Source organism: Brachyistius frenatus, unplaced genomic scaffold (genome assembly GCF_029030835.1).
Source record: "Brachyistius frenatus isolate BFR_SWC_R1_liver_20210118 unplaced genomic scaffold, ASM2903083v1 Contig_480, whole genome shotgun sequence".
Classification (NCBI taxonomy): Eukaryota; Metazoa; Chordata; class Actinopteri; family Embiotocidae; genus Brachyistius; species Brachyistius frenatus.
This window is the reverse complement of record NW_027211079.1, coordinates 63-27,500: the sequence shown is the minus strand read 5'-3', so window position 1 is coordinate 27,500 and position 27,438 is coordinate 63. Positions and strand designations below refer to the sequence as shown.

Below are 27,438 nucleotides of genomic sequence, written 5' to 3'. Positions count from 1 at the left end.
GTTTCTCCGGTGTCCGGTGCACGTTACGTACCGGGTCATTAACGGTCACATTCAGTTCAAACTGCTGTTAGCCGCCGGCTAGCTGCGGGAAGCTACATGTCGTCACGAAACACAGTGCAAACAGGCGGAAACACGTCACATCCGGTCAACAGCGGTCATCAGAACAGAAACATCCAGAGCTGCATGAAGGTCAACACGGAGCTGAAGGACGAACAGAAAGTCTTTTAAAAACAGTCGGAAGTCAAACGCACCTCAGTCTGCAGCCAGGAGTCTGTTGACTGGTTGTCATGCGCAGTGCTGCGCGGTGCATGCCGGTACTGGGAGTTCCACAAAAATGGAGAGCAGTGGGCCTGCGGAGTCCACAGAGCACCCGTGATTGGCTGCTGCGTTGTGGGCGGGTCGAACACGGTTGACTGACAGTGAACCAGCCAATCACAGCAGCGAACGCTTTACAGCCAATCACGTGGTTTATGGGAGAATGAAACTACAAATCCCAGCCTCACACACACACACACACACACACACACACACACACACACACACACACACACACACACACACACACACACACACACACACACACACACACTCACACACACACACACACACACACACACACACACACACACACACACACTCACACACACACACACACACACACACACACTCACACACACTCACACACACACACACACACACTCTCACACTCTCACACACACACACACACACACACACACACACACACACACACACACACACACACACACACACACACACACACACACACACACACACACACACACACACACACACACACACACACACACACACACACACACACACACACACACACACACACACACACACACACACACACACACACACACACACACACACACACACACACACACACACACACACACACACACACACACACACACACACACACACACACACACACACACACACACACACACACACACACACTCACACACACACACACACACACACACACACACACACACACACACACACACACACACACACACACACACACACACACACACACACACACACACTCACACACACACACACACACACACACACACACACACACACACACACACACACACACACACACACACACACACACACACACACACACACACACACACACACACACACACACACACACACACACACACACACACACACACACACACACACACACACACACACACACACACACACACACACACACACACACACACACACACACACACACACACACACACACACACACACACACACACACACACACACACACACACACACACACACACACACACACACACACACACACACACACACACACACACACACACACACACACACACACACACACACACACACACACACACACACACACACACACACACACACACACACACACACACACACACACACACACACACACACACACACACACACACACACACACACACACACACACACACACACACACACACACACACACACACACACACACACACACACACACACACACACACACACACACACACACACACACACACACACACACACACACACACACACACACACACACACACACACACACACACACACACACACACACACACACACACTCTCACACACACACACACTCACACACTCTCACACACACACACACACACACACACACACACACACACTCACACACACACACACACACACACACACACACACACACACACACACTCCTCTCTTTCTCAACCCCCCCCCCCCCCCCCCCCCCCCGTGTGACGTGTCATTCATCTCCTGATCAACATGGAGCTCCACAGCTGTTGGAAGAAGATTCATGAAAGTGTTTTCAAGCTCGTTTTGATATTTGCCGGATCAGCACCTGAACATCCTGCAGCTTTGGTTACTCGAGGATTTGAACCTCCAACCTTTTGAAATGTTGATAGTTTGTGTTTCCTTTTGTGACTGTGTGAAGCCAGCGGTGCAAAATACACGTTTTCATCCACTTTTCATAAAAAATGTCACTTTTTTTGTTAATCTGATAGAAGTCCTTCAAACCGAAGACATGAAGTAAAACCAAACTCAGGTATCGTTATTAATGAATAAATACAAATAAAAGCAGGCGTGGCATTGTCTTTATGTTTGTGTTTACTGTTTATTTATTTTTTTCAAAGTGTCTGTTCTTGTGCAGCCGTTCAGAAAATAAAAGAGGCATCTTAGATCTTCCATATAAAATATCTTTATTTCAGCGCAGATCATCATTCACATTCTTTGCATCACGTCACAGGACAGATAAACATATCGTGGAATCATCTGCCATCACATTTACAGCTGCTGACCTTTGACCTCTAAGCAGGTGAACTAGAAATTAAAGCTGCTTCTGCGATTGGCCTCATCAGAGTCTGGTGGACACGGAGATCTTTCAAAGTAAAGTTTCATAAATATAAATGTATATTGAACAACTTGTAGAAGCGGTCGTGTGTTTCAGTCACATTCAGGCCGAACACAAACTAATCCGAGAACTTCAGCTACGTGCAGAAAGAGGCGCTCCTTGTTCAATACGTTATCATCACCATGTTTTACAACTGAATCGAGTGGAAACGTCCTCCTCACTTCCTCCGAACCTCAGCTGGTATTTTGTGCTCCAGCGAGTCTTCGCTTCGTTTCCAGCCTTTCAGCTGCGACGGTAAACGTCCTCCTCCGATCGGCCTCGGTGACGCGTCACGTGACCGCAGAGCGGCTGGAGCGCCTCCTTTTATTGATCCGCTCCCGTTTGCTCTGTTAAACTTACTGCATTACGCTGTTATTACAAACTGAACACTTCCTGATTCCCTTTCAAATTAAAAGCCCTTTTACCGTTTCAGTAGACGGAAACCTTTCGTTTCTTGTCTTGTTGACTTCATTAAATTAATGCCATGAAAATGTACGTTCCTGACTATTGTATGTAAACCTGTTACCGTGGGAACATGACTACGGCAAGCCAGCAGGGCCAGAAATCCCCTTTTATTCCGTGTGATTTGTATTGAAAATGACACTTTACATTTTTCACTCCTTGAAAACAGGTGAAAATGTTGCTTCTTACGGGCTCCAGTAAAAAGAAAACGTAAAAGTCGGCTTTCTGTCGTAACTTACTCGAGCGCAGTGCGTCATAAAACCTCAAAAAGAGTTTTACTGAACTCGAATGTCGTAATGTCGGCCATAAGTTACGTGACGTGAGTGTCAGGAAGAGAATTTGTCTTTAAGGGTTCATTTTTAACGTTTTATTTCTATGAAATCAACTCACTTTAATTGTGAGTCTGAATTGATTTCCGTCCGTGTCGAACCTCCTGATCTCCACCCGCCTGGCTAACTCAAGCTCTAAAACCAAACACCCCAGTCGTTCCCCTCTTGCTCTTCTTTGTCCTCTCTACTTCTTCTCTTCTTCTTCTTCGGCTGTCTACGTCTCAGGTGTTGGAGGGGGCGGGGCATCGCCGGGCTGGTCGACGTGTGGCGGCAGCTTCCTCTCCAGCCGTGTGACTCTGTGTTTCAGCTTGCTGTGAGTGGCTTCGTGTTCGGCCAGCAGCCGAGCGTATCGGGTCTGCAGGACGTCCAGCGTGCTCGTCATCCGGTCCACCTTCTCCTCGATCTCCTTGGGGTCGGGACCCTGTGCCGCCACCTGCGGGACGAGACGAGTGACTTGTGTTTCAGGTGATCCGCTTGTTTACTCTGTTGAGTGAGATCACGTGACTTTACCTCCAGGTCCAGCAGTCCGTCCTTCATCAGAATCTGCCTTCCCTTCTCCTCCAACAGAGCTTTGGCATCGGGATACTCCGTCAGCGCCTCCATCAGGTCGTCTTTGGAGAGGCAGAAGAGGTCGGAGTAACCGATGCTCCTGATGTTAGCGGTCCTCCTGTTTCCTGCCTTACTTCCTGTTCGAGAGAAGCAAAACTGTTGAGGTGATAAAAGAAACCCAAAAACGACCAAGTTCTCCCGCGACCTCCTCGTTTGATCCGACAACCTTTCCGTCTTTGCTGCCCTGTTTTGTGATGTCACAATGACCTTTCTCCATTTCTACCAAATTTAAAGAAATTGTCCGCCGATGTTCCCGAGATATCAGAGGAGCCGGCGGAAGCATGAAGTTCTGAGCTGACGCAGAACTTAAAGGACTGAATGCTGTTTCCATGGTTTCAATCACGCGTCTCCTGTCAACATGAATCCAGTTTGATAAATATCATCCTCGAGGGGAAACTGCACAAACGGATTTCTCTTCGACCCTTTTCTGAACTCAGCAGTGACTTTCAGTTGATGAATTAAAATCAGTTTCTACGCAGACGATGACGTTTTCCTAAATGAATCTAACGCCTCCTCTCGTACTTCATCCCAATGTGACACATCATCACCTCTGGAGCCGTTGTGCTGAACTTCTCGTAGATGAAATACATTTCTACGCAGACGATGCTGTTTTATATCCATGTTGCCGTCCGGGTCGTTCATCATTGGCATGTTAGCTTGCTAGCATTAGTTGCTGTGTATGTGATTGACATTATAAACCAACTTTACGTCGTGTGTAAACACCTTTGATGGCCAGGATGCTGATCTCGCCGAAGTAGCTTCCATCGCTGAGAACAACGAACTGCTTGATGCCGTCGTCGGCGACGACAGCGAGTTTCCCCTCCTTGATGATGTACATCTCTCGGCCGATGTCGCCCTTCTTGCAGATGTAGTCTCCGGGACTGTAGACCTGCGGCTGCAGCTTCAGCACCAGCTCCACCAACAGGCCGGCCTCGCAGTCGGCGAAGATACGAACCTGTGAGGCGACACAGCAGAAACCCTGACGCGGTTCTGCCTCCTTATAAACGATATGAAGCCGGGTGTCGGCGAGCAGAGTGAGCTGACCTTCTTCAGGGTGTCCAAGTGCACGTTGATGGCGATCTCAGCTCTCAGTTTGTCCGGCAGGTACTTCAGCACCTCCCTCTCGTCTACTGCTTTCTTATTGGTCCACAGGAAGTCAAACCACTTGATCACTCGCTTCTCCAGGTCTTTGGTCACCTGAAGCCGAGACACGACCAAAACAAAATAGTTTTAGCGCCTAAAACTTGTTTGACAAGTCGAGCAACAGAAACAGAGTGCAGTGAATTATATCGCAACTTAAACGCAACGTAAAAATCATTTTTAACAGTTAAAACTACTAACTAGCTAACTAACTAACCAGCTAGCTAGCTAACCAACCGACCCACCGACCTTTCGGAAGCTCATGTACTGTTTGATGGCGTCGATGCGAGCCTGGAAGTCGGCTCTGGCAGCGTTCATGTTGGTGATCATCGAGCCAACGTTACCGACAATGGTCGCAAAAATCAACACGCCCACCTGGAGAATAGAACAGAAAAATATGTATGACATCATCCACCTGTCAATCCCCCAAACCTCCAATTTAAATAACAATAAAAGTATTTGATGGTAGTAGTTTAAAATACACTGAGTTTAACAAAAGTTGATCAAGTATACGTAAATAGAATTAAGAGTTTAAAATACAAAACAAAAAAACAAGAAATATATCAATAGATTTAAATATAATACACGTTGCACATTCAAGATATTTAGTTAGAATTATTTAGCAGGTACTGAACCAATCAAATCGATCTGTCGGCTCGGGTTTCTGTCGGGTCAGACTTTAATCAAAAGGTGTGCAAGTATATACATACGTGTAAAGTTTTCAACATCATGCCGCCACGTGTGCACGTCCCCAAAACAAATTTCATGTAAATCAAAAAAACCTAAGCCACGCCCACCAGGAAGTCCGTGACGACGAAGAAATACTCCGAGTTCTCCTGGGGAGGCGGCGTTTCTCCGATGGTGGTGAGCGTCAGCGTGGACCAGTACATGCTGTAGGCGTACTTCCTCACCAGACGGCCGAACTCCGGATCTGTCGGGTCCGGATACACGAACCTGTCTGAACCGAAACCTGAAGGAAGGACACAGACCGAGACGTTTCAGGCTTTTATCAAGCAACCGCAGAGGAAACAACCGGAGAAGAGGTTGGAGGCGGAGTCCCACCGATGGCCTTGGAGAAGGAGTAGTAGAGGCAGGCGTTCCAGTGGATGATGATGACGATGTACATGACGAGGTTGGAGATACGAAGGACGTTGGGGTAGTTGGTCCGGGTCTCGGTCCGCTGGAAGAACTCCAGCATCCTGAAACAAAGACGTGGAAGCACGTCATGTTTAGTTTTGGTGAACCTTCGACGTTTCCAGTGAGGTTCACATTTGGAGTTTGGAGTTCAACGTAACAACAACTGTCGGGTCGAAACTGGGTTCAGATATGACGCTCTGACATCGAACGTCGGTTTCTGAATTGTGGTTTTGAAACCTGAGGTGAAGGTACGAGGACTCCTTCCACCACTGTGAACCAAAGATCTGGTTCTGTTCACCTGTTGAACCTGAAGAGTTTGTTGAGGCGGATCTCGGGGAAGGTGAGGCCGAAGACTAAGTACAGCAGGTCGGTGGGAATCATGGAGACCAGGTCCAGTTTGAACTGGAAGCTTTTCATGTAGCGCTCGCGGAGCTTCTGCTCGTCCTTCACCAGCAGACCCTGTTCCAGGTAACCTGCACACACACCAGCTGAGTCACCACCGGGGAAGCATGTGGGACGGGTCGGTCACCACAGGGTACACAGCAATCTGTGTGTGAGTGAGTGTGTGTGAGAGTGTGTGTGTGTGTGTGTGTGTGTGTGTGTGTGTGTGTGTGTGTGTGTGTGTGTGTGTGTGTGTGTGTGTGTGTGTGTGTGTGTGTGTGTGTGTGTGTGTAAGTGTGTGTGTGTAAGTGTGTCTTCCAACCGGTCCTCGTTCTGAAGACCATGTCAGCAATGTAGACGAGGTCGCAGAGAAAGTCCACGAGGAACCAGTAGCCCACGTAGTCGGTCTGTAGCTCCTCGAAACACGCCCTGAAACACACACACACACACACACACACACACACACACACACACACACACACACACACACACACACACACACACACACACACACACACACACACACACACACAGCAGATGTTACTCTGTGGACACCATGTGGCAGCTCATTGACATTTTTGGGGTCCACACGATGTCTTCTAATGAGTGTTGTGAAGCCCGGATGGTTCTGATCCAACCCAAAACCAGACAACCAGCAGACACAGCTGGAAGTGAAGCACGACAACCCAACGACAACGCGTGGACCCAATCTTGGTGGCCGCGCTCCACGGCATTGTTTTTTTTTCATTGTTGATATGTGAAAGTGTCAGTGTTGCCATGACGATAAAAGTTGCATAACTTTAGGGAAGTAGTAACTTTAACGGAGAACGCGGTTTAAAGGGTCATTTTAACCCAAACAATCATGTTTCCTGAAGCGAACCAGGTCGTGTGGGAACAAACGAGCTGCGCGGTCGCACAGGTTGAAGGTTTGTTGTGAGATTTCAGGTGGATCGACCTGGCTGGTCTTTGGGGGACATGAACCCGACATCGCTGGAACAAATCTGGTCTCCTGCTTTCATTGTGGACATTTCAGTGGTGAACAAGCAGGACGACACTCCGCCGACATCACTAATGAGTGGAAGTACGGTCACTGAAATTTCCCAGCATACCTCCTTCCTACATAACTTTAAAACTAAATTAAAGATGTCCAAGTTAAGGGTGTAAATATTATTTCGGTAGGTGTGAAGATGGTCCATCGCCATCGCAGAATGTCCGTTGATGTCAGATGAGCGTCTCTCATGGACCTCGAACAGCCGTGTCACTGTCATCAGTTTTGCCATATCTGGCGCCACTGGGTTACCTGGCGATGATCAGCGTCCAGTTGTACATGACGGGGATGGTGATGATGAACAGCCAGTGGTAGTAGGTGTTCCCGGCCGGGTCGATCACCGCGATCTCCTTCGGCCTGGACACAGAACAGAGGAGTCGTTACGGTGTAATGTGATGAAACACCAGCGCTGTTTGTGAAGCGAACGTACGGCTTCTCCTTCTCCTTCTCCTTCTCCTTCTCCTTCTCCTTCTCCTTCTCCTCCTTCTGCTTCTTCTCCTTCTTCTCCTGTTTTTCCTTTCTGGAAGACAATGAGAACATTTACAATGGAATCAGGACTCTAGTGTTACGGTGAAGAATAAAGTTATCTGACAGTAAAAATACAGAACATGACACCCGGGTCGCCACCAGAACCCGACCCGAGGGAAGAAACGTACTCCTTCTTCTCCTTCTTCTCCGTCTTCTCCTTCTCCTTCTTCTCCTTCTTCTTCTTCTTCTCTTTCTTTTTCTTCTTCTTCTCCTCCCTGAAGACAACAGCAAACACGTGTACAAATCAAAAACAGAAGCAACGTGTTTTGCTGCTCTTTAGGCCGTTCGTCACGTGATGTGTGTCAGCATGTTAGTGTCTTACTCGTCCTCGTTGTTGTTGTTGTTGTTGACGTTGAACAGAACTCCTGGTCCAGCTCGCCAACTGAAACACAGGAAACAATCCGATGACTACAGATGGAGTCTATGGAGACAGCCCCTAGTGGTCCTCAGTGGTACTGCAGATGGAGACTATGGAGACAGCCCCTAGTGGTCCTCAGTGGTACTACAGATGGAGTCTATGGAGACAGCCCCTAGTGGTCATTATCATTACCATCACTACAAAGTTTGTTGCTGAGGAGTCTTGTTTCCATTGACAACTCACCTGTCCCTCTCCCTGACATCATCTGGCTCCTCCTCCATGTCTTGTAGAATGATGGTGGGAGGAGTTAACCGAGAGACCTGGGGCGGGGCTAAAGGACCTACTTTCGCCATGGAGACGCTGTTCCTTTTGGCTGTCTGTTGGTAGAAAGAGAGAAGCATCAGAATCTCATCAACATCTGCTGGGTGTCGAGGAAGAATTCCTGCTTCAACCAAAGATCTTTGAATTCTTGATAGATTTGCTTTAACATCAAGTTCAGGGACAATTTTGCTTTATTTGGATTAAATTTTGTAATTTTGCTTTTATCCCACAACAATTATTGTTCTTATTTTCCTTTGATCATCAAAATCAAGGACACTGCAGGCTAAAGAGAAGAGGGACCATCCAGCTTGTTATCAGCTCAGTTCTAAAGCCAGCATCTGTGATGGTACAGGGATGCATCAGTGCACATGGCATGGGTAGCTTGAACATCTGGAAGGAAGCATTAATGCTGAATGATATATTCAGGTTTTGGAGCAACATATGCTGCCATCCAGACAACGTCTCTTTCAGGGAAGGTCTTGTTTATTTCAGCAGAACAACGTCCAACCACATTCTGCACGTATTCCAACAGCATGGTTCTCTAGTAGAAGAGTCCTCTGATAAACTGGCCTCCTGCAGTCCAGACCTGTCAATCATTGAAAACATCTGGAGCATCAGGACATGAACAATACAACAAAGGAGACCCTGAACTGTTGAGCAGCTGAAATCCTCTATCAGGCACGAATGGGACCACATTTCACTTTCCAAACTCCAGAAACTGGTCTCCTCAGTTCCCCAACGTTTCCAGAGTGTTGTTAAAATAAGAGGTGATGCAGCTCAGTGGTGAACATGATCCTGGAACATCAGCAGGTTGTAATTTCATGCCAAAATGAGGATTTTTCCCAGCAGACTGAGCGTGTTTACTACTGAGATCAACGATTTGAAAATTAAGAGCGAAAACATCAGAATGAACCCACACTTCCTATATTTATTATTGATTTCATATGATTAATTTGAACGTGTCTTGTCTAACAAGCAGCCCTCTCTCCGTTATCTCCTTACTCACCTCTCAGCTGATAATCCGTCACCCTTGGTTACGTGGCCTACATCCACCAACCGCCCGTCAAACTCATCGCCGTGGAAACAGAGGAGCAACCCCCCATACACGCACACCTAAACACACCTGGACCCTTTAAATCCCAAACAGTTGGGTGTCCAGAGGGCGAAGAGGAGGAAGAGGAGGAAGAGGAGGGATGTCGTGGGTGTTGGGAGGGTCCAGCAGCAGAGTCTCCTCAGTCACCCTGACACGGATAAAGAGATTAGAGGAGGGATGAAACGGTCCGCCTCTCAGGGCTGCACTCAGGAAACAACTCTCAACTCTTTTATTAAATGGAACGGACGGAGGATTTCAAGACGGAGGAGAGAGGAGGAAAAAAAGAAGGAAGAGTTCGAGAGAATAACAAGGAGGTGGCAGAAAGTCTGGGTGAACCGGGGAGCAGAGGAAGGAGGTGTCACAGCCAGGGAAGAGGAGGAAGGACGGCGAGGACAGTAGGACATGTGGCAGGAGAAAAGAGCAGAAGAGAGAAAGAGGTGATCAGAGTGGGAGGAGGAGGAGGAGGGAGGATATCAGCAGGACGCAGGAGACGGTGAAACGTGAGGAGGAGCAGATTAGGACGACTGATCCTCCTGAGTCAGCAGTGTGACTCTAATAACACGGCGACCGCTGCAGTGTCCAACGGGCAGCTTTGATTGGCTTATCAGGAATTAGAGAGTGAGTGTGTGTGTGAGTGTGTGAGTGTGTGTGTGTGTGTGAGAGTGTGTGTGTGTGTGTGTGTGTGTGTGTGTGTGTGTGTGTGTGTGTGTGTGTGTGTGTGTGTGTGTGTGTGTGTGTGTGTGTGTGTGTGTGTGTGTGTGTGAGAGTGTGTGCGAGTGTGTGTGTGTGCGAGTGTGTGTGTGTGTGTGTGTGTGTGTGTGTGTGAGTGTGTGTGTGTGTCGCCTCGACAATCGCTGCAGCCTCTTCACCTGCCTAAATCAAAAATCTATTAGTCGAGTCCAGATCGTACAGAACTCAACCAAGAGGGAAGAAACCTGCAGTGGAAAAGCTGTATTAACGATCCCGGACGAGCCCCTGAATATGTTGTGAAAAAAAAAATTGTATTAATATTTAAGATTTAAAGAAAAACACAAAACACCTGTTGTGGTTGTCCAAACAATTATATTGATATGAAGTTAATCAACATAACATGGAAAAGATCTTACAAGTGAAACACATTTGGTTTTATAGAGTGAAGCCTTCAAAAAACATCCCAGCCAGTTGGTCAGGTGTACATACTTCCAAGGTCTCATACTTTTCCTCAACATGTACAAAAGATCCTGAAACAGAAATCTTACAGGAAGCAGATAGAGCGTTGTTTAAAATTCACGACCTTTGACCTTTTCATGTTACGCACACTTACACATGTTGACTACCCCAGATTGAATCACATCATCGTCCCAAAAATAAGTCGCCTTAGTTCCAAAGAGAAACTCATCACTAACGGGTAAATGTGTGTGTGTGTGTTTGTGTGTGTGTGTGTGAGCGTGTGTGTGTGAGCGTGTGTGTGTGTGTGTGAGCGTGTGTGTGTGTGTGCTGCCACCTGCTGGCTGCTTCCTGCTGCTGCCCATCAGATATCAATAAAATAAGCTCACAATATGTTGATGTTTGTTTGCAGATAAACTGTAAGATATGAGAGAATTCATCTTATTTTCATCAGCAGAAATAAAACTGGTTTCACTTTATTTGTCCACAATCAGAAGCAATAAAAATATATTCTGATATGAATGAGATGGTCAACACATTTCAGATAAACCTGAATGATGGACGTGTCCTGGATTGCTGAAGTTTGTGTACAGTAGACTGAGTATATTCATGAGTAAAGTATAGATGTAGAAAGATGTCGCCACCATGTGGCCGCTCATAGCGCTGCAGCAAGGTGTCGTCTTAAAAAACAAAACACAATCAAACTCAACTACATGAAGCTGCTTTTGTTTGTTTCAGAACTTCCTGCGGGAAATTGGGCATCTTAACAACAGTAACTAAGGGGCGGGGCTTAGCAAAGGCTCCGTTCTTCTCCCAATGAGCTGTCTGATGAAGCGAGCTCATTGGGTTAGCGACGTTAGCCAGGGTTCTCTATTCTATTCATTGAGCCAATCGTGTTTTGTAATGAAGCCCCTCCCACTGGTGACATCACTGAGCTGCCTCGTCCTCACGGGGCGTGGTCACTCCCCAAGGCATGCCGGGTAAATAGTGTGCTAGCCACTCCCCCCAGCTGCTCCTCGGCCCCTCCCCTCCTCCTCGTTTCACCTCCCACCCCCCCACCACCCAGTCCAGCTCCTCCCTGCCCCCCCCTGCCTCCTCCCTCTCCTCCCTCAGAATAACACTGTAGTGCTTTTTGGAGGCCCCTCCTCCTCCCCTGCTCCTTCTGTCTCTCCCCCCCCCTCCTCCTCCACCCTCTGCAGAGACCTGACACTCCTCCATCACATCCCTCCATCCTTCTATCGCCTCCTCTTTGCTTATCAGTCGGTACAGAGTCTTCCTGTACACTCCTCTCCCTCCTCCTCCTCCCTCCTCCCTCGTCGGGTCTCCTCCTCCCTTTCCGGCCAGTCTTTCCACCCCTCCCTCCCCTCCATCCTCCCCTTCCACAGCTTCTCCTCCCTCTCTGTGGACAAACAGAACGGAGCGATACAGCGCCGTGACTCCGCCCCCTACTCCTGCCACCTCCTTCTCTTTCATTCTGCTTAACAGCATCAGTGTGTCTCTGCCTCCTCTGCTCCTCGCCAGCTCCTCGTCCACCCTCCTGTACCAGACGACGAGCCTCACCAGAGTCACCAGAGTTGCCAGGACGCCGGCGGCCGACGCCGCGCACAGTAGGAGGCACGCCGCCAACAGCCAAACACAGAACACGCCAGCACCTCCTGCAGGACGTTTCTCGCCACGCCGGACGCCGGAAGCTTCATTGGACGCCCACGGAGACACCGATGTGGACGTTGATGTCGTCAAGACAGGTTTTGTTGGACTTCCTGTTGAGGCTCCCACAGTCAGAAGATAAGTGGTAGCAGGGACAGTTGGAGGAGGAGGAGGAAGATAAGTGGTAGCAGGGACAGTTGGAGGAGGAGGAGGAGGAAGATAAGTGGTAGCAGGGACAGTTGGAGGAGGAGGAGGAGGAAGATAAGTGGTAGCAGGGACAGTTGGAGGAGGAGGAGGAGGAAGATAAGTGGTAGCAGGGACAGTAGGAGGAGGAGGAGGAGGAAGATAAGTGGTAGCAGGGACAGTAGGAGGAGCCGTTGTTTGGTAGGGAGAGCTGCTGATTGGTTGGTAGGAGACTCCGGTTGGATCCGGTTCCGTCGCCGGTGAACAGAGATCCGACTCGTCCAGACCAACCACAGGTCGACCTCGGTGCCGCGGTGGAGAGTCGCACACCTGAGAACAGAGGACAAGAAGCAGAACGTGATTCGCTCGGACTTCTCCGTCTCCTCCCAGCTGGTTTTCGATGCCCTGTGATGTCACTACCGGACGGTGATGTCATCAGAGACCAAAGATCACTTCTGGTCAGTTGTAGTTTGTTGCGGTTGGCGGGACTCACCACACTCTCCACGATGCCCTTGATGTCCGGGCCATCTCGGACGTAGACGTTGAGTTCGTGGTCATCGAGGTAGCTGTGCAGGTAACTGAGGGAACAGGAGCAGGCCCAGGGATTGGCTGAGAGGTAGAGGTATGGCACCTCGTCCTTCTGGCTGAACCAATCATCTGGCATCACTTTGATCTGGAAGGAAAAGGAAACGGCTCCAGTTTGAGGCGATGGCAAACCTTCGCCCCCTGCTGGGGAGGAAGTTAACAACAACTAGTGTTTAGATTTGTGTTTCCCACCTTGTTGTTCTCCAGGTAAAGGGTTTCTATGGCCGGGAGGGGGTGGAGCATGAGGTCAGGAAGCACTTTGATGTGATTGGCTGTCAGGTCCAGGATCTAAGGGGTTGGACAGTCAGACAGAAGGCAGCCAGTGAGGAGCGAAGACTTCCTTCGAATCATTTCTGAAAATGTTGCGCGATGTTCTGCCTCCTGAAAAGGAACCCTCAACAATCCTCCGTGTTCCCGTTACGTCGGGATCCTGAACTTCACTATGTGGTGATGTCAGAGCTTTAGTGACGACACACTGACCTCCAGCTGGCCGAGTCCGGAGAAGCTGCGGTCGCTCAGGGAGTCGATGACGTTGTGGTCCAAGTAGAGTTCAGTCAGAGCGGGACAGGCGGAGAAGGAGCCTCCGGAGAGGGACGTCAGACGGTTGGACCCCAGCCGGAGGACGCTGAGGCTGGGCAGCATCGGAGCGGCGCTGGGAGTCACATCTGGAACCTGGACCAGAAAACATTCATCACTGATATCAGCTGCCTTTCATTTAACTGTGAAACATCTGCGCAGACAGACCGACACCTTGTTGCCTGTGAGGTCGATCTCGTGGATCTGGGTGAAGATCTGGAAGGAGGACCAGGACAGGCTGGAGAACAGGTTGTTGGGAAACAACAGAACCTAAAGACAGAAGGACAACATGAAGAGCTGTCGTGGTTTCCTGTCAAACTGTCGTCTCATCGCTCTTACACAGGAAGCTTGTGTGTCCGCTGTGTTCTCAGCTGTCAGTCAAACACTTCGTCCAGTCAGAGGCGTAAATCTTCCTGTTGCACATGAACGCAGCACCGATCGACATCATCACTGAGTTCCACACCATGGAAACCTGAAACTGGAGCAGAGAAACAGAAGATTCTCTGTCCCCCAAAATCTGCTGTTTGTCTGCTCCAGTTTCAGGTTTCCATGGTGACGTCATAACGTTCAGGTACCAGCGGTCACGTTAACGTGAGGAACTCTGAACACTTCCTGATGGAGGTCGCTGCTTCCTGCTGCTCCGGGTGCAGCACCGTGCTGCGTTCAGGAACACTGTGAACTTGTTGATCCACTCTCGTATTTGCTGTCTTCAGTTTAAACTCTGCACGTCTCAGATAACTTTTACTCTGAGTTTACTTCTACCATATAAATGTACAAATAAGGAGAAGATTTATTTCCTCCCGTAACTGAGTGATTAAATCATTACAAGACGAAGCTTTAAAAGCTGGTTCATTCTGTGATTTTAACTGAGTGCTGATGTTTCTTTCTTTCTTTCTTAAACATTTCAAATATAATATTGTTTGAGATTCATGATAGATTTGTTTTCAGCCATAAATATATAATATTCCTTCTGACGACATAAAAGTTGCTTCCATACTTCTTTACCTTTGTCGTATGTTCGAACCCCGCCGGGATGTCGCTGAAGCCAGCGGCCGTGCAGTTTTCTCTGGGCCGGTGGTCCTTGTCCCTGTCGCTGCGGCAACCAGCTACTGCTGCAACCATGGCGACGTGGGTCAGGAGGAAGAGGAGGAGGAGGAAGAGCTGCATGGTGAAAGAGACCCTCACAGACTGACGGTCTGAGGAGAACCGAAGAAAGTGAAGGAGACGCAAGTGTGTGTGTGTGTGGTTTGATTGACAGCTGTTGAAGCAGGAAGTGTGATAGGACTGTTGAGTTCAGCTGGCCGTCTGTTGATATCCACGTCTCTTCATATTTTCTCGTCCTCGGAGCAGCAGCGTCCCCTCTTCGTGTGTTAAACCAACACTTCACACACACCAATGAACTAATAATCCACGAATCAATATCAACAACAAACACATGTTCACAACACATTTGTTATCAGCTACTTCATACTTGTTATTGTGTTCTTTGGTAATTGTGATTACTGTATTAATAATATCAATTACTGGACCCTTATGTTACCTCTATATTAATATTAACGTATAAAATATCTTTATAAATGAATGAATGAAATATTTTGTGCTCCATATTTGTGGAACTGTATGACGAGGACAGTCGAGAGCTGATCAATGTTCTTATTGACACTTTATTGCCATCATGTTGTTTGCAGGTAGAGCCTGAGATTGGTTCCTGATACAACAACAAAAACAAAAACAACCCAACAGAAGATCTGAACATCTCAGCCAATAGGAGGAGGGCTAAACCATGATGTCATCACATCCGTGTCCAGTCATGCCATGATGTCACAGATTCTGATGCTGGGATTGGGGAGATACAGGGAGTGGGAGGGGCCAGTACGTGTTCTGGAGTTCCCTCTCTTCCACAGGCTCCTCCTCCTCCTCCTCTTCCTCCTCCTCCTCAACAACAACAACAAAACTGAGGAGATGATTAGAAGAAAAACAACAAAATCAGATTTATAAAGAAAAACAAACAGTCAAATATGATTCTAAATTAACCCAGAAACAAACAAACACTATCACTCACACACAAACTCTCACACACACACACACACACACACACACACACACACACACACACACACACACACACACACACACACACACACACACACACACACACACACACACACACACACACACTCACACACACACACACACACACACACACACACACACACACACACACACACACACACACACACACACACACACACACACACACACACACACACACACACACACACACACACACACACTCTCTCACACACACACACACACACACACACACACACACACACACACACACACACACACACACACACACACACACACACACACACACACACACACAGGCGGTTGCATGAGGAAGCAGACGCTCCCTTCAGCAGCATCCAAAAGAATTAATGACAACAACTGGTATAACCTCATAATATTTATATTAATAATAGTGATGACGACATGATGACATCACAGAGTAAAGGTCAAACATGTTGGCGGGGTTAAAATATTCAGGACATGAAGCCAATGAAAACAAATAAAAACAAACAGCCAATCAGAGGCCGCGCAGGAAATTAAAAAAATAAAAACCATAAAGAAAGAGGAAACTCCGTTTCCCATCAAGCCCGGCGGTGGCAGATTTCAAGATTGTCCTGTGATTGGTCGATTCCAGAGACAGCAGAGCTGAGCGACATCATGCTTCTCGGGCCAATCACAATCACTCTTCACGTTTTTGTCATCATCACCGTCGTGGCGACTCGCGCCCTGATTGGTCGGTTCTCTTAAAGTCACGGAGCACCAAGATGCTCCACTCGTCGTCTCCCACAATGCCTCTGTCTAAGTGGGCGGGGTTAATCGCCCCGCTGCTCCAGACAGTGAACACCTCGCGTTCAGTTTGACGCAGGAAGTTGGAACCTTTGTGGCAGCTCGGTTGTAAATGAATTTTTTCCGGTTGTGCAGTGAACACAACATCCAACACCTGTAACTGTCGCCTGGAGACGGCGACATTGAACGCAACATCAGATCAGAGTCAAACAGGAAGAAGACACGTTTTCCAGCAGCCGACAGGAAGTCGTGTCAGATCCTCACAGCAGGAAATAAACATCACTGTTAGCACTTCAAAATAAAAGCTTCCTGTATCTCAGGTCTCTTGTCACCCAGCCCTCCGTCTCTACATTTCCCAGAGTTCCCTCCTCTCAGCCCGACATCAACTCCAACCCGTCACCTCCTGTGATTCCTGCGTCTCCCACCAGGCTTCATGTGCTGCGTCTCACTTACTACATTTCCCACGATTGCCAGAGACAGTGAACTCACCGTCAGCACGTTTCCTGTGTTTTTTTTATAAACGATTCAACGCACACTTCAAATATACAAACACAACTCGGTCTGGTGAAACACGTCCGTGTGCCTGCGGGGTGCGCCGCAGAGTCTTTGGTTTCAGTGACGCGGCGTTCGGGTCGTGTGGGCGAGACGGGAAGTACGATCGGGAGTGAACACGACTTCTGATTGAGCGACGGTCCACACTCTGAGCTGTCACCACAGTAACGTGCTCATTTGCATACGGAGCGGCAAAGCGAGAGCCGCTGAACTCGTACGACCCGTTTTTCCCACGCAACGCGAACGCCACCTCGGCTAACGAGCCGCGCTGCTAACCGACGAGCTGAAGCTAAACACGCAAACGTCCCGCCAGGAAACTAACCAACACGCTTCAGCTTTAAAAACAAACAAACAAACAAACAAACAGCCTTGAGGCCACAATGTCCGATAAAAATCCATAAAACTAAATTAATAAAACACTGATCCTCTCTGACACAAATATAAACAAACAAACTCCTTAAATGCTGTCGCCATGGCAACAGCTAACCCGTGCTAAACGTAGCAATGTATACACACACACACACACACACACACACACACACACACACACACACACACACACACACACACACACACACACACAGACTTTTCTCTACAGCATGTCTGGCAGCCAATCCGAGGCCTCGGTGTGTCAGAGGTCAGAGGTCAGATCGGGGTCTCCTTGTTGTTTTTCAGGTCCGGAGCACTGAACTGACGTCTCATCCTGGGCGGGGTGGTGAAGCCCCACCCACCTGGAGGTGGCCCCATCCCCAGGAGCATGTCAGCAGGAAGGGGCGGGGCCCCAGAGCGAGGCAGGCTGTGGTAGTTGGGGTGCGGTCCCGGCTGGAATGGTGCATTGTGGGGGTTGTAGTAGGGATGGTGGTGGAACTGATGGTGCTGCCGTTGGTTGTAGTGGAAGCCTCCGTCTCTGTCCCTCCCTCCTCCTCCACCACCTCCTCCTCCCGCTCCTCCTCCTCTCTCCCCCCCAGGCCCCGGCGACACCCCCCTTCTCTGTCTTGGTCGCCCCTGGTGACCGCCGTTTCCGCTGCCGTGGTGCTGGTCGTTGTCATAGCTACCGTTGCCGTGGCTGGAGCTGTCCAGAGAGTTGCGGCGGTAGCGGCGCTGCTGGTTTTGGTTGTTGCCCTGGTGATGGTAATGGAAGCCGCCCTGGTTACCCTGGTTACGCTGTTGCCAAGCACGGTGAGGGCTGGGGGTGCGCATGCGAGGGGGCGGAGCTGGGAAGGGGAGGGGCAGCAGAGGAGGAGGCTGAGCGTAGGGGGGAAGCGGAGGGGAGGGAGAGCCGAGGCTCTCCCCCCCTTCTCTGTCCTCCCCACCCTCTCCTCCCTCCTCCCCCAGACCCAGGGCGTGCAGGGCGGCGCAGGCTGGTCCCCATGACAACCGGTGGGCGGGGTTACTCTTGAAAGGGAACTTGAGCTTGCACTCCTGCGGGGGGATGAAGCGGCCGGTTCCGGGGAGATGAATCGGGACGACGGGGGAGTTCTGACCTGCAGGGGGAGACAGAGAGTCAGAACCTCCTCCGATTGGCTCGGTGCTGCGGCTGCTTTAGCCCCTCCCCCCGCTGACCTTGGCTCTGGCCTCGGAGCTTCTTGGTGATGTTCTGCTGCTGCAGGTTCAGGATGCGCTGCTGTTCCTGCTTCAGCCAGCGGAGGCGACCTCTCCTGAACGCCGGGTCCTCGTCCATCAGACGCTGAACTCTGCCCTCCGGCAGTTTGGGGCCGTCTTCGGCCCCGTCCCCGTCCCTCTGAGGAGACCCGCCTCCTTCGTCGTTCACGTCGTCGTCCTGGAAACGGAGGAGGAGTCAGAGAGGAGTTAGCGGGAGGCGGACGGTCTCCTGCCGGGCTGCGAGGTGTGAACGTACCTGGACAGGTATGATGCTCTCCATCTTGATCATTCTGTCTCTCAGAGCTTTGATCTCCTCGTCCTTCATGTTGTTCTGCAGCTTCACCTCCTGCAAGAGACACACACCTTCAACAGAGAACAGTGACGTCTGAGGTCGACACTGGACGTCTGAGGTCGACACTGATGTTCAACCATTCAGACCGTTTGTTGTTCTTCATCATTCTGACCCAGAAACAAACAGAACGACTAGAAGTCATGGAGTGAGTTAACCTGCAGGGGGCGACAGACGACCTGTTTGTCGCCCTGCAAACAACAAGAGAAGAATAAATAAATTAATTCATTTGGGTTGAAAACAAATTGTCCCTTAAAGTTTTGTTGGTTTTGGTCCGAATTTTTCTTCACTAAAACTTTTGGTCGTGAGGTGAGTTGGATGTAGTGGGCGGGGCCTACAGCGATGGCTGGACAGGAGTGGGCGGGGCCTACCGCATTGGCAAGACAGGAGTGGGCGGGGCCTACCGCATTGGCAAGACAGGAGGGGGCTGTCAGTGTGTGCAGAATGTCCCTTTAACGGAGCCGTGAGGACGTCTCACCTCCAGAATGTCCGTCAGTTTATCGATGTGAGCCTTCAGGTCGTACACCTTTCCTTTCTCTCCTCCCTCCCCTGCCTCTCCTCCTCCCCCCTCCTCCGTGGGGGGGCTCCTCTCCTCTCCGATGCCCACGGTGTCGCACACGTCCTGGGCCACGGCCCTCCAGCTCTCCCTCTCGTTGGGGTCCTTCTTGGCGTACATGCGGCAGAGCTCCTTCATCTTGACGATGGACAGAGCTTCAATCTCCTGACGGGAGTGACGGAAGTCTCCCAGAGCCACCTGCAGGGGGCGGCACACACACACACACACACACACACACACACACACACACACACACACACACACACACACACACACACACACACACACACACACACACACACACACACACACACAGGGTGAACACTGGGTTTATTGGTGAGTTTCTCTGGAGGTTAAACGTGTTGTTCTTCTACACTCTGAGATGGTTAGTTAACCAACCACTGAGCTGGACAGAGGGGAAGTTGATCTGTGTGTGTGTGTGTGTGTGTGTGTGTGTGTGTGTGTGTGTGTGTGTGTGTGTGTGTGTGTGTGTGTGTGTGTGTGTGTGTGTGTGTGTGTGTGTGTGTGTGTGTGTGTGTGTGTGTGTGTGAGACCTCGTAGCAGATCTCTTTGACAGCCTGCATGCGGAGGTCTTCGATGGTGACCCGTTTGGGGTCTTTGCTGATCCTCCTCCTCTGAGGGATCTGATAGACTCGCAGAGGCTCCCTCCTCTTCCCACTGCTGGGCAGACCACAGCGCTTCACTATGGTCTGCACCTGGACACACACACACACACACACACACACACACACACACACACACACACACACACACACACACATACACACAGGTGAGACGTAGTTGCTGTTGGACGTCCTTTCCATTCATGTGACAGTTGAACGAGTCGTACATTAAACAACAAGAATGCCCTGAAGCTCCTGTTTACATCCTGGTGTATGTTTTTGTTTACAGACAGGAGGACAGACAGACAGGAGGACAGACAGACAGACAGACAGGAGGACAGACAGACAGACAGATAGGAGGACAGACAGACAGACAGGAGGACAGACAGACAGACAGACAGGAGGACAGACAGACAGACAGGAGGACAGACAGACAGACAGTACCTTGTTTGCAGGTAGTTTCTCTCTGAGGGAGGAAATCAGCCTCCAGCTCTCCTCGCAGGATCGTTTGTCTGAATCGTCTCCACTGTCGCTGTCTGCATACTGGACACACACACACACACACACACACACACACACACACACACACACACACACACACACACACACACACACACACACACACACACAGTATTCTACTGTAAATCAGCTGATATGATCAATAAGAACATTGATCGCTGCCTGACCAGAAACTGACCAGTCTGTGTTGCTCCAGCAGCAGATCTGCCTCCTCCTTCTCTTTACGGTACTGAGTCTCCATGTCCTGCAGCCTGGACACACACACACACACACACACACACACACACACACACACACACACACACACACACACACACACACACACACACACACACACACACACACACACACACACACACACACACACCCCAGTCAGCCAATCAGGACATCAGCAGCATGGTGTCTTTGAGGTGACCAGGAAGTGGTCCTCACCTCTTCTCCATCTCCAGCTTGATGTCGATGCCCTGTTTCTCCAGCAGCTCCCTCTGAGCGTAGTTCCAGTCCTCCGGCTCCCCCTGCTGCTCGGCGGGGAGGCTGCGCTCCCTCTCCAGCCTCGCCTGCTCCGGGTGGTTGAACCGAAACACGTGGTTCTTCCCCATCACGATGCGGTTACCTGGCGACGAAGACAGATGCTGAGTGGGACATTAAAACCACTGGGTTATGTGTTCAAGCTACCCATGCCATGTGCACTAATGCATCTTGTACCATCACAGATGCTGGCTTTAGAACTGAGCAGATAACAAGCTGGATGGTCCCTCTCCTCTTTAACCTGCATTTGTGGACGCAGCGATGAACTGTGTTCACAGACGATGGTTCTCACAAGTGTTCCTGAGCCCATGCAGTGATTTCCACTCCAGAATAGTGTGTTTTTAATGCAGTGCTGCCTGAGGGCCCGAAGATCACCACCATCCAATATTGGTTTCCAGCCTTGTCCCTTGTGTTCAGAGATTTCTCCAGATTCTCTGAATCTTTTAATGATATTATGAACCGTAGACGATGAAATCCACTAATTCTTTGTAGTTTTACGTTGAGGAACATTATTCTTAGATTGTTGAACTATTTTCCAACACAGTCTTTCAGAGTGGTGAACCTCTCATACCCAATCATGTTACTGATCTGTTGCCATGGTAACCTCATTAGTAATCAGATGTTCCACCAGCTTTCAAACGTTTGATGTTTGAACATTTTGAAGCGTCGTCACCTTGTTTGAGCACGACGGCGTCGGTGATCTGCTTCCCGTTGACGTACGTCTCAGCTCCGATTAACGGCTCCAGAGTGACGATGACTGCAGAGACAGACGAAGAGTTGAAGAAGCACAAAACCCTCAGAGGAGACGCAGAAACACAGAAGATCTGGAGGCCTCGTCTCCATCACGACCTTCAGTCTCCTGATCGCAGCTTCAACCATCAGCTGCTCTACAGCGTCCGGCATCATCAGCATAACACCAGCTGTGAGGAGGCCGATGGGAGTCGGACTCTGCTCTGCTGAGGATCACGTTTCCTTCGGCGTCAGAGCGCATCAGCATGTCCAGCGGTGCAGGAAACGGGGATGATGTAATCAAACACTCGCTGTATCCACGGCAATGGCACACTTCCTGTTTCTGTGAAAGGTTTTTTATGACGACACGAGGCCTCCAGAATCCAACACAAGACATGGATTTCACATCACACACAAACAAACACACACACACACACACACACACACACACACACACACACACACACACACACACACACACACACACACACACACACACACACACACACACAAGGGGGTGGGGGGCAGCAGGGCGATGTCACCATGGTAACTAGTAGCAGTGACTGTTGAACGATACCTGACAGATTTCCAGGCAGCTTTTACAGGAAGAGAAGAAGAAAGAGAGTCACTCACTGAACACACACACACACACACACACACACACACACACACACACACACACACACACACACACACACACACACACACACACACACACACACACACACAGTGCAGCCGATGAGTGCAGGTGTCAGCTCTGACCAGCAGAGGGCGCTCTGCTGGTCAGGACTTTTTGTCTTCTCTTCAGGTGCGAGCACAGATCGATCAATACCGACACTTATTGATGAAGACATGACATGAAAACACGCGACAGGACTCGATGTGTGTTTGTTCTCGACTTGTTTTTCATGTTTACTTAGTTTCATGTTTACAGACTGTTTATTGATACTTTCATGATGCCTTGATTGGTTCTTTTTGTTATTCTTTAAGAGAAAACAACAAGGAAATAAATAAAGACCAGACCTGCTTTATTTTCTCTGATGTACTGAATATAAATTAACATTGTTTCAAACAGGATGTTGTCCATTTTGACTTTAGTGTCCGTTTTTGGTGATTTGCCCGTGTTGTACTTTACCGAACTCCTTCTACAGAATTTATCGAACAAACTTGAAATTTGGTGTGTCCAATCTTAAGATCTTTGGGATGAAAAGTTATTAAAAGTATCCTTCTTCCTCGAACTGTGTGTCCGTGGCAGCCATTTTGAGCATCGCCCCATGAAACTTTCAGTTGCTGTAATTTTGATGTACATTGTCAGATTTCTCTCAAACTTAACATGTTTGATAAAAGTCCCGCCTTCAAGACATCTGTGTGCCAATATTCAGTCATAGTCATAGCGCCACCAAAAGAGATTCAGAAAAAAGTAAAAACTGTTTAAATCATGTAGCTTCGTAGCTACGCAGCGTTCCTAGTTTAATGTTTGCCATCGCGTTTTTTGCTGGACAACGAGGACAACAGTCCGTGGACAGACGTACAAATAAATGTTTGAAACCCGCGTCACCAGTGTCACTATGTTGTTACCACGGTAACCCATACGGACAGGTCTCACCTTCGCCCTGCTCGTTGGTCTCGCTGACAAACACACAGTGGATCTCCTTTATGAAGTGACCAGACAGCTTGATGTCCACGTCCTGCTGTCCAACCCTGAGACACACAGACACAGACAGACACACACACACACACACACACACACACACACACACACACACACACACACACACACACACACACACACACACACACACAGCGTCTGATCAGTCCTCTCATATTGATCATCTGATATATTGATATGGAGTCCCGATCACAACGACTGATGAGGGAAGGGTGGCACTGACCTGGTGAAGCCCTCCTTGATGTAGTACAGGAGACACTCGGACATCAGCGGGTCCTCGTTCAGGTTGACTAGGTGAGGCGTCTGCAACACACACACAGTCTGGTTTACATTCCTTCAGGGGATTTACATTCATTTTCTGGACCCGGTACTGATCCGCCCTGAGTGGACGAACCTGAAGTCCAATCTAAAGTTTCTTCGGACTCAGGAGCTCTGGACCGTAAATTCAAGGTTTAAAAGGCTGGAGTGCAGTTCCAGCTGTGAACACACACGTTGATAAACTCGGTCGTATGAACCATAATATATAACCATAATATGTAACCATAATATATAACCATAATATATAACCATAATATGTAACCATAATATATAACCATAATATGTAACCATAATATGTAACCATAATATATAACCATAATATGTAACCATAATATATAACCATAATATATAACCATAATATATAACCATAATATGTAACCATAATATGTAACCATAATATATAACCATAATATGTAACCATAATATATAACCATAATATATAACCATAATATGTAACCATAATATATAACCATAATATAATATATAACCATAATATATAACCATAATATGTAACCATAATATATAACCATAATATATAACCATAATATGTAACCATAATATATAACCATAATATATAATATGTAACCATAATATATAACCATAATATGTAACCATAATATGTAACCATAATATATAACCATAATATGTAACCATAATATATAACCATAATATATAACCATAATATGTAACCATAATATGTAACCATAATATATAACCATAATATGTAACCATAATATGTAACCATAATATGTAACCATAATATATAACCATAATATGTAACCATAATATATAACCATAATATATAACCATAATATGCAACCATAATATATAACTATAATATATAACCATAATATATAACCATAATATGTAACCATAATATATAACCATAATATGTAACCATAATATATAACCATAATATGCAACCATAATATATAACCATAATATGCAACCATAATATATAACCATAATATATAACCATAATATATAACCATAATATGTAACCATAATATATAACCATAATATGTAACCATAATATATAACCATAATATGTAACCATAATATATAACCATAATACATAACCATGTTCATAAACTGATTATAAATCATTGACAGGTTTGAATTTTTCAAAGAGAGAAACGAGAGAGAGAGTCGGAGGAGAACTCACTCCTTTGGGAGAGAACACGCCCAGCGTTCCTCCATCTTCCTTTATGGACACGCCCATCTCCGCCAGCAGGGACTCTCTGGATGACAGACAGGTGTCAATCATCCTCCAGCTCAACCAAATGTTTACGTTTCAAACCCAGATCTACCTCATCGTACTCAACACCGACACTCAGAACTCCTTTCTAGCTTTGTTTACCTTCTGGGGTGGAGTGCTGCTTGTTAAGTTGGGTAACCATGGTTCCCATGGTAACAAGTTTACAGATAGTAAACAATAATGTATGTTTCAAGCACTTTAATTCAGTCGACAATATAACCCTAACTAGCATCACATGAACACCGACTGGCCTTCGTTCCTGTTTGCTTCTGTTGAATCAGACAAACGTACGAACATCAAAAGGACAGACGGAGGTGGACGTGGTCCATTACCTCTCCAGACGGATGGACTCGGTCTTCCTCAGCTTCTCCTCCCACGTCTCGTTCAGCTCGGCGATGATCTTCTCCGTTTCCTGCAACACAGACCGGCCAGTGTGAGTCCGGGATGCTTCGTCCAATCCATCTTTACTGCTCGACACGTGGTAGTGCGTCTTTACGGTTCATTAATTTGTCCTCATTAATATCTTCACGTCTCTTTAGTTTATTAATTTTGTCTTCATTGATATCTTCACGTCTCTTTAGTTTATTAATTTGTCCTCATTAATATCTTCACGTCTCTTTAGTTTATTAATTTGTCCTCATTAATATCTTCACGTCTCTTTAATTTATTAATTTGACCTTTAATATCTTCACGTCTCTTCAGTTTATCAATTTGTCGTCATTAATATCTTCACGTCTCTTTAGTTTATTAATTTGTCCTCATTAATATCTTCACGTCTCTTTAGTTTATTAATAATTTGTCCTCATTAATATCTTCACATCTCTTTAGTTTATTAATAATTTGTCCTCATTAATATCTTCATATCTCTTTAGTTTATTAATTTGTCCTCATTAATATCTTCACGTCTCTTTAGTTTATTAATAATTTGTCATTAATATCTTCACATCTCTTTAGTTTATTAATAATTTGTCCTCATTAATATCTTCACATCTCTTTAGTTTATCAATTTGTCCTCATTAATATCTTCACGTCTCTTTAGTTTATCAATTTGTCCTCATTAATATCTTCACGTCTCTTTAGTTTATCAATTTGTCCTCATTAATATCTTCACGTCTCTTTAGTTTATTAATTTGTCTTCATTGATATCTTCACGTGTCTTTAGTTTATTAATTTTGTCTTCATTGATATCTTCATGTCTCTTTAGTTTATAAATTTTGTCCTCATTAATATCTTCACGTCTCTTTAGTTTATTAATTTTGTCCTCATTAATATCTTCACGTCTCTTTAGTTTATTAATTTTGTCCTCATTAATATCTTCACGTCTCTTTAGTTTATTAATTTTGTCTTCATTGATATCTTCACGTCTCTTTAGTTTATAAATTTGTCTTCATTGATATCTTCACGTCTCTTTAGTTTATAAATTTGTCCTCATTAATACCTTCACGTCTTTTTAGTTTATTAATTTGTCCTCATTAATATCTTCACATCGCTTTAGTTTATTAATAATTTGTCCTCTTTAATATCTTCACGTCTCTTTAGTTTATTAATTTGTCCTCATTAATATCTTCACATCTCTTTAGTTTATTAATTTGGTCTTCATTGATATCTTCAAGTCTCTTTAGTTTATTAATTTTGTCTTCATTGATATCTTCAAGTCTCTTTAGTTTATTAATTTGTCCTCATTAATATCTTCACATCTCTTTAGTTTATTAATAATTTGTCCTCTTTAATATCTTCAAGTCTCTTTAGTTTATTAATTTGTCCACATTAATATCTTCACGTCTCTTTAGTTTATCAATTTGTCCTCATTAATACCTTCAAGTCTTTTTAGTTAATTAATTTGTCCTCATTAATATCTTC

General features: G+C 47.1%; 4 protein-coding genes across 7 annotated transcripts in view; all 4 read right to left on the bottom strand.

Moving 5' to 3' along the window:
- nfxl1 (nuclear transcription factor, X-box binding-like 1) overlaps nucleotides 1–296 on the bottom strand; it is a 20,102-nt gene extending 19,806 nt beyond the window's left edge. For 3 of the 4 annotated variants that reach the window (XM_069687681.1, XM_069687683.1, XM_069687684.1), the window contains exon 1: nucleotides 32–289. The gene's annotated coding sequence lies outside the window, so the exon portion shown is untranslated. Of the gene's footprint in view, nucleotides 1–31 lie in introns of all 4 variants that reach the window. The other variant, XM_069687682.1, reaches the window with a different exon arrangement.
- Nucleotides 297–2,793: 2,497 nt separating this feature from the next.
- On the bottom strand, nucleotides 2,794–10,143 carry cnga1b (cyclic nucleotide gated channel subunit alpha 1b). Its single transcript, XM_069687673.1, has 15 exons — nucleotides 9,793–10,143; nucleotides 8,709–8,842; nucleotides 8,430–8,489; nucleotides 8,236–8,322; nucleotides 8,010–8,099; nucleotides 7,832–7,936; nucleotides 6,854–6,960; nucleotides 6,449–6,623; nucleotides 6,076–6,212; nucleotides 5,811–5,983; nucleotides 5,263–5,388; nucleotides 4,918–5,070; nucleotides 4,597–4,828; nucleotides 3,775–3,950; nucleotides 2,794–3,697 (listed from the first exon to the last, which is right to left on the bottom strand). Exons 2-15 carry the CDS (start codon nucleotides 8,816–8,818, stop codon nucleotides 3,479–3,481), a joined length of 1,950 nt encoding a protein of 649 aa, XP_069543774.1. The 5' UTR covers nucleotides 8,819–8,842; nucleotides 9,793–10,143; the 3' UTR covers nucleotides 2,794–3,478.
- Nucleotides 10,144–11,952: 1,809 nt separating this feature from the next.
- LOC138614313 (platelet glycoprotein Ib alpha chain-like) lies at nucleotides 11,953–15,443 on the bottom strand. Its single transcript, XM_069687678.1, has 6 exons — nucleotides 15,022–15,443; nucleotides 14,191–14,286; nucleotides 13,921–14,112; nucleotides 13,633–13,728; nucleotides 13,349–13,528; nucleotides 11,953–13,185 (listed from the first exon to the last, which is right to left on the bottom strand). The coding sequence occupies exons 1-6, from the start codon at nucleotides 15,181–15,183 to the stop codon at nucleotides 11,953–11,955; spliced, it is 1,959 nt and encodes a 652-aa protein (XP_069543779.1). The 5' UTR covers nucleotides 15,184–15,443.
- A 217-nt stretch (nucleotides 15,444–15,660) lies between these two features.
- LOC138614307 (kinesin-like protein KIF1C) lies at nucleotides 15,661–25,990 on the bottom strand (the record flags this gene model as incomplete). Its single annotated transcript, XM_069687674.1, has 13 exons — nucleotides 15,661–18,911; nucleotides 18,991–19,207; nucleotides 19,286–19,375; nucleotides 19,857–20,132; nucleotides 20,489–20,650; nucleotides 21,002–21,100; nucleotides 21,255–21,327; nucleotides 21,509–21,689; nucleotides 22,278–22,361; nucleotides 23,940–24,034; nucleotides 24,226–24,305; nucleotides 25,486–25,561; nucleotides 25,911–25,990. Coding segments are annotated over 13 exons (2,352 nt in total), but the record flags the coding sequence as incomplete, so codon positions are not given.
- Between the last annotated feature and the right edge of the window lie 1,448 nt (nucleotides 25,991–27,438).

Bases quoted from the DNA above. Each gene is read 5' to 3' on its own strand.
- cnga1b (XM_069687673.1), bottom strand. From the start codon at position 8,818: ATGGCGAAAGTAGGTCCTTTAGCCCCGCCCCAGGTCTCTCGGTTAACT. The intron at 8,323-8,429 runs GTAAGACACTAA...TGTTGTCTTCAG, and splicing joins AACAACAACAACGAGGACGA to GGAGGAGAAGAAGAAGAAAA. The intron at 6,624-6,853 runs GTTGGAAGACAC...GTGTGTGTGCAG, and splicing joins GGTCTTCAGAACGAGGACCG to GTTACCTGGAACAGGGTCTG.
- LOC138614313 (XM_069687678.1), bottom strand. From the start codon at position 15,183: ATGCAGCTCTTCCTCCTCCTCCTCTTCCTCCTGACCCACGTCGCCATG. The intron at 14,287-15,021 runs GTAAAGAAGTAT...TTCTGTCTTTAG, and splicing joins GGTTCGAACATACGACAAAG to GTTCTGTTGTTTCCCAACAA. The intron at 13,529-13,632 runs GTGGGAAACACA...TTTTCCTTCCAG, and splicing joins TTTACCTGGAGAACAACAAG to ATCAAAGTGATGCCAGATGA.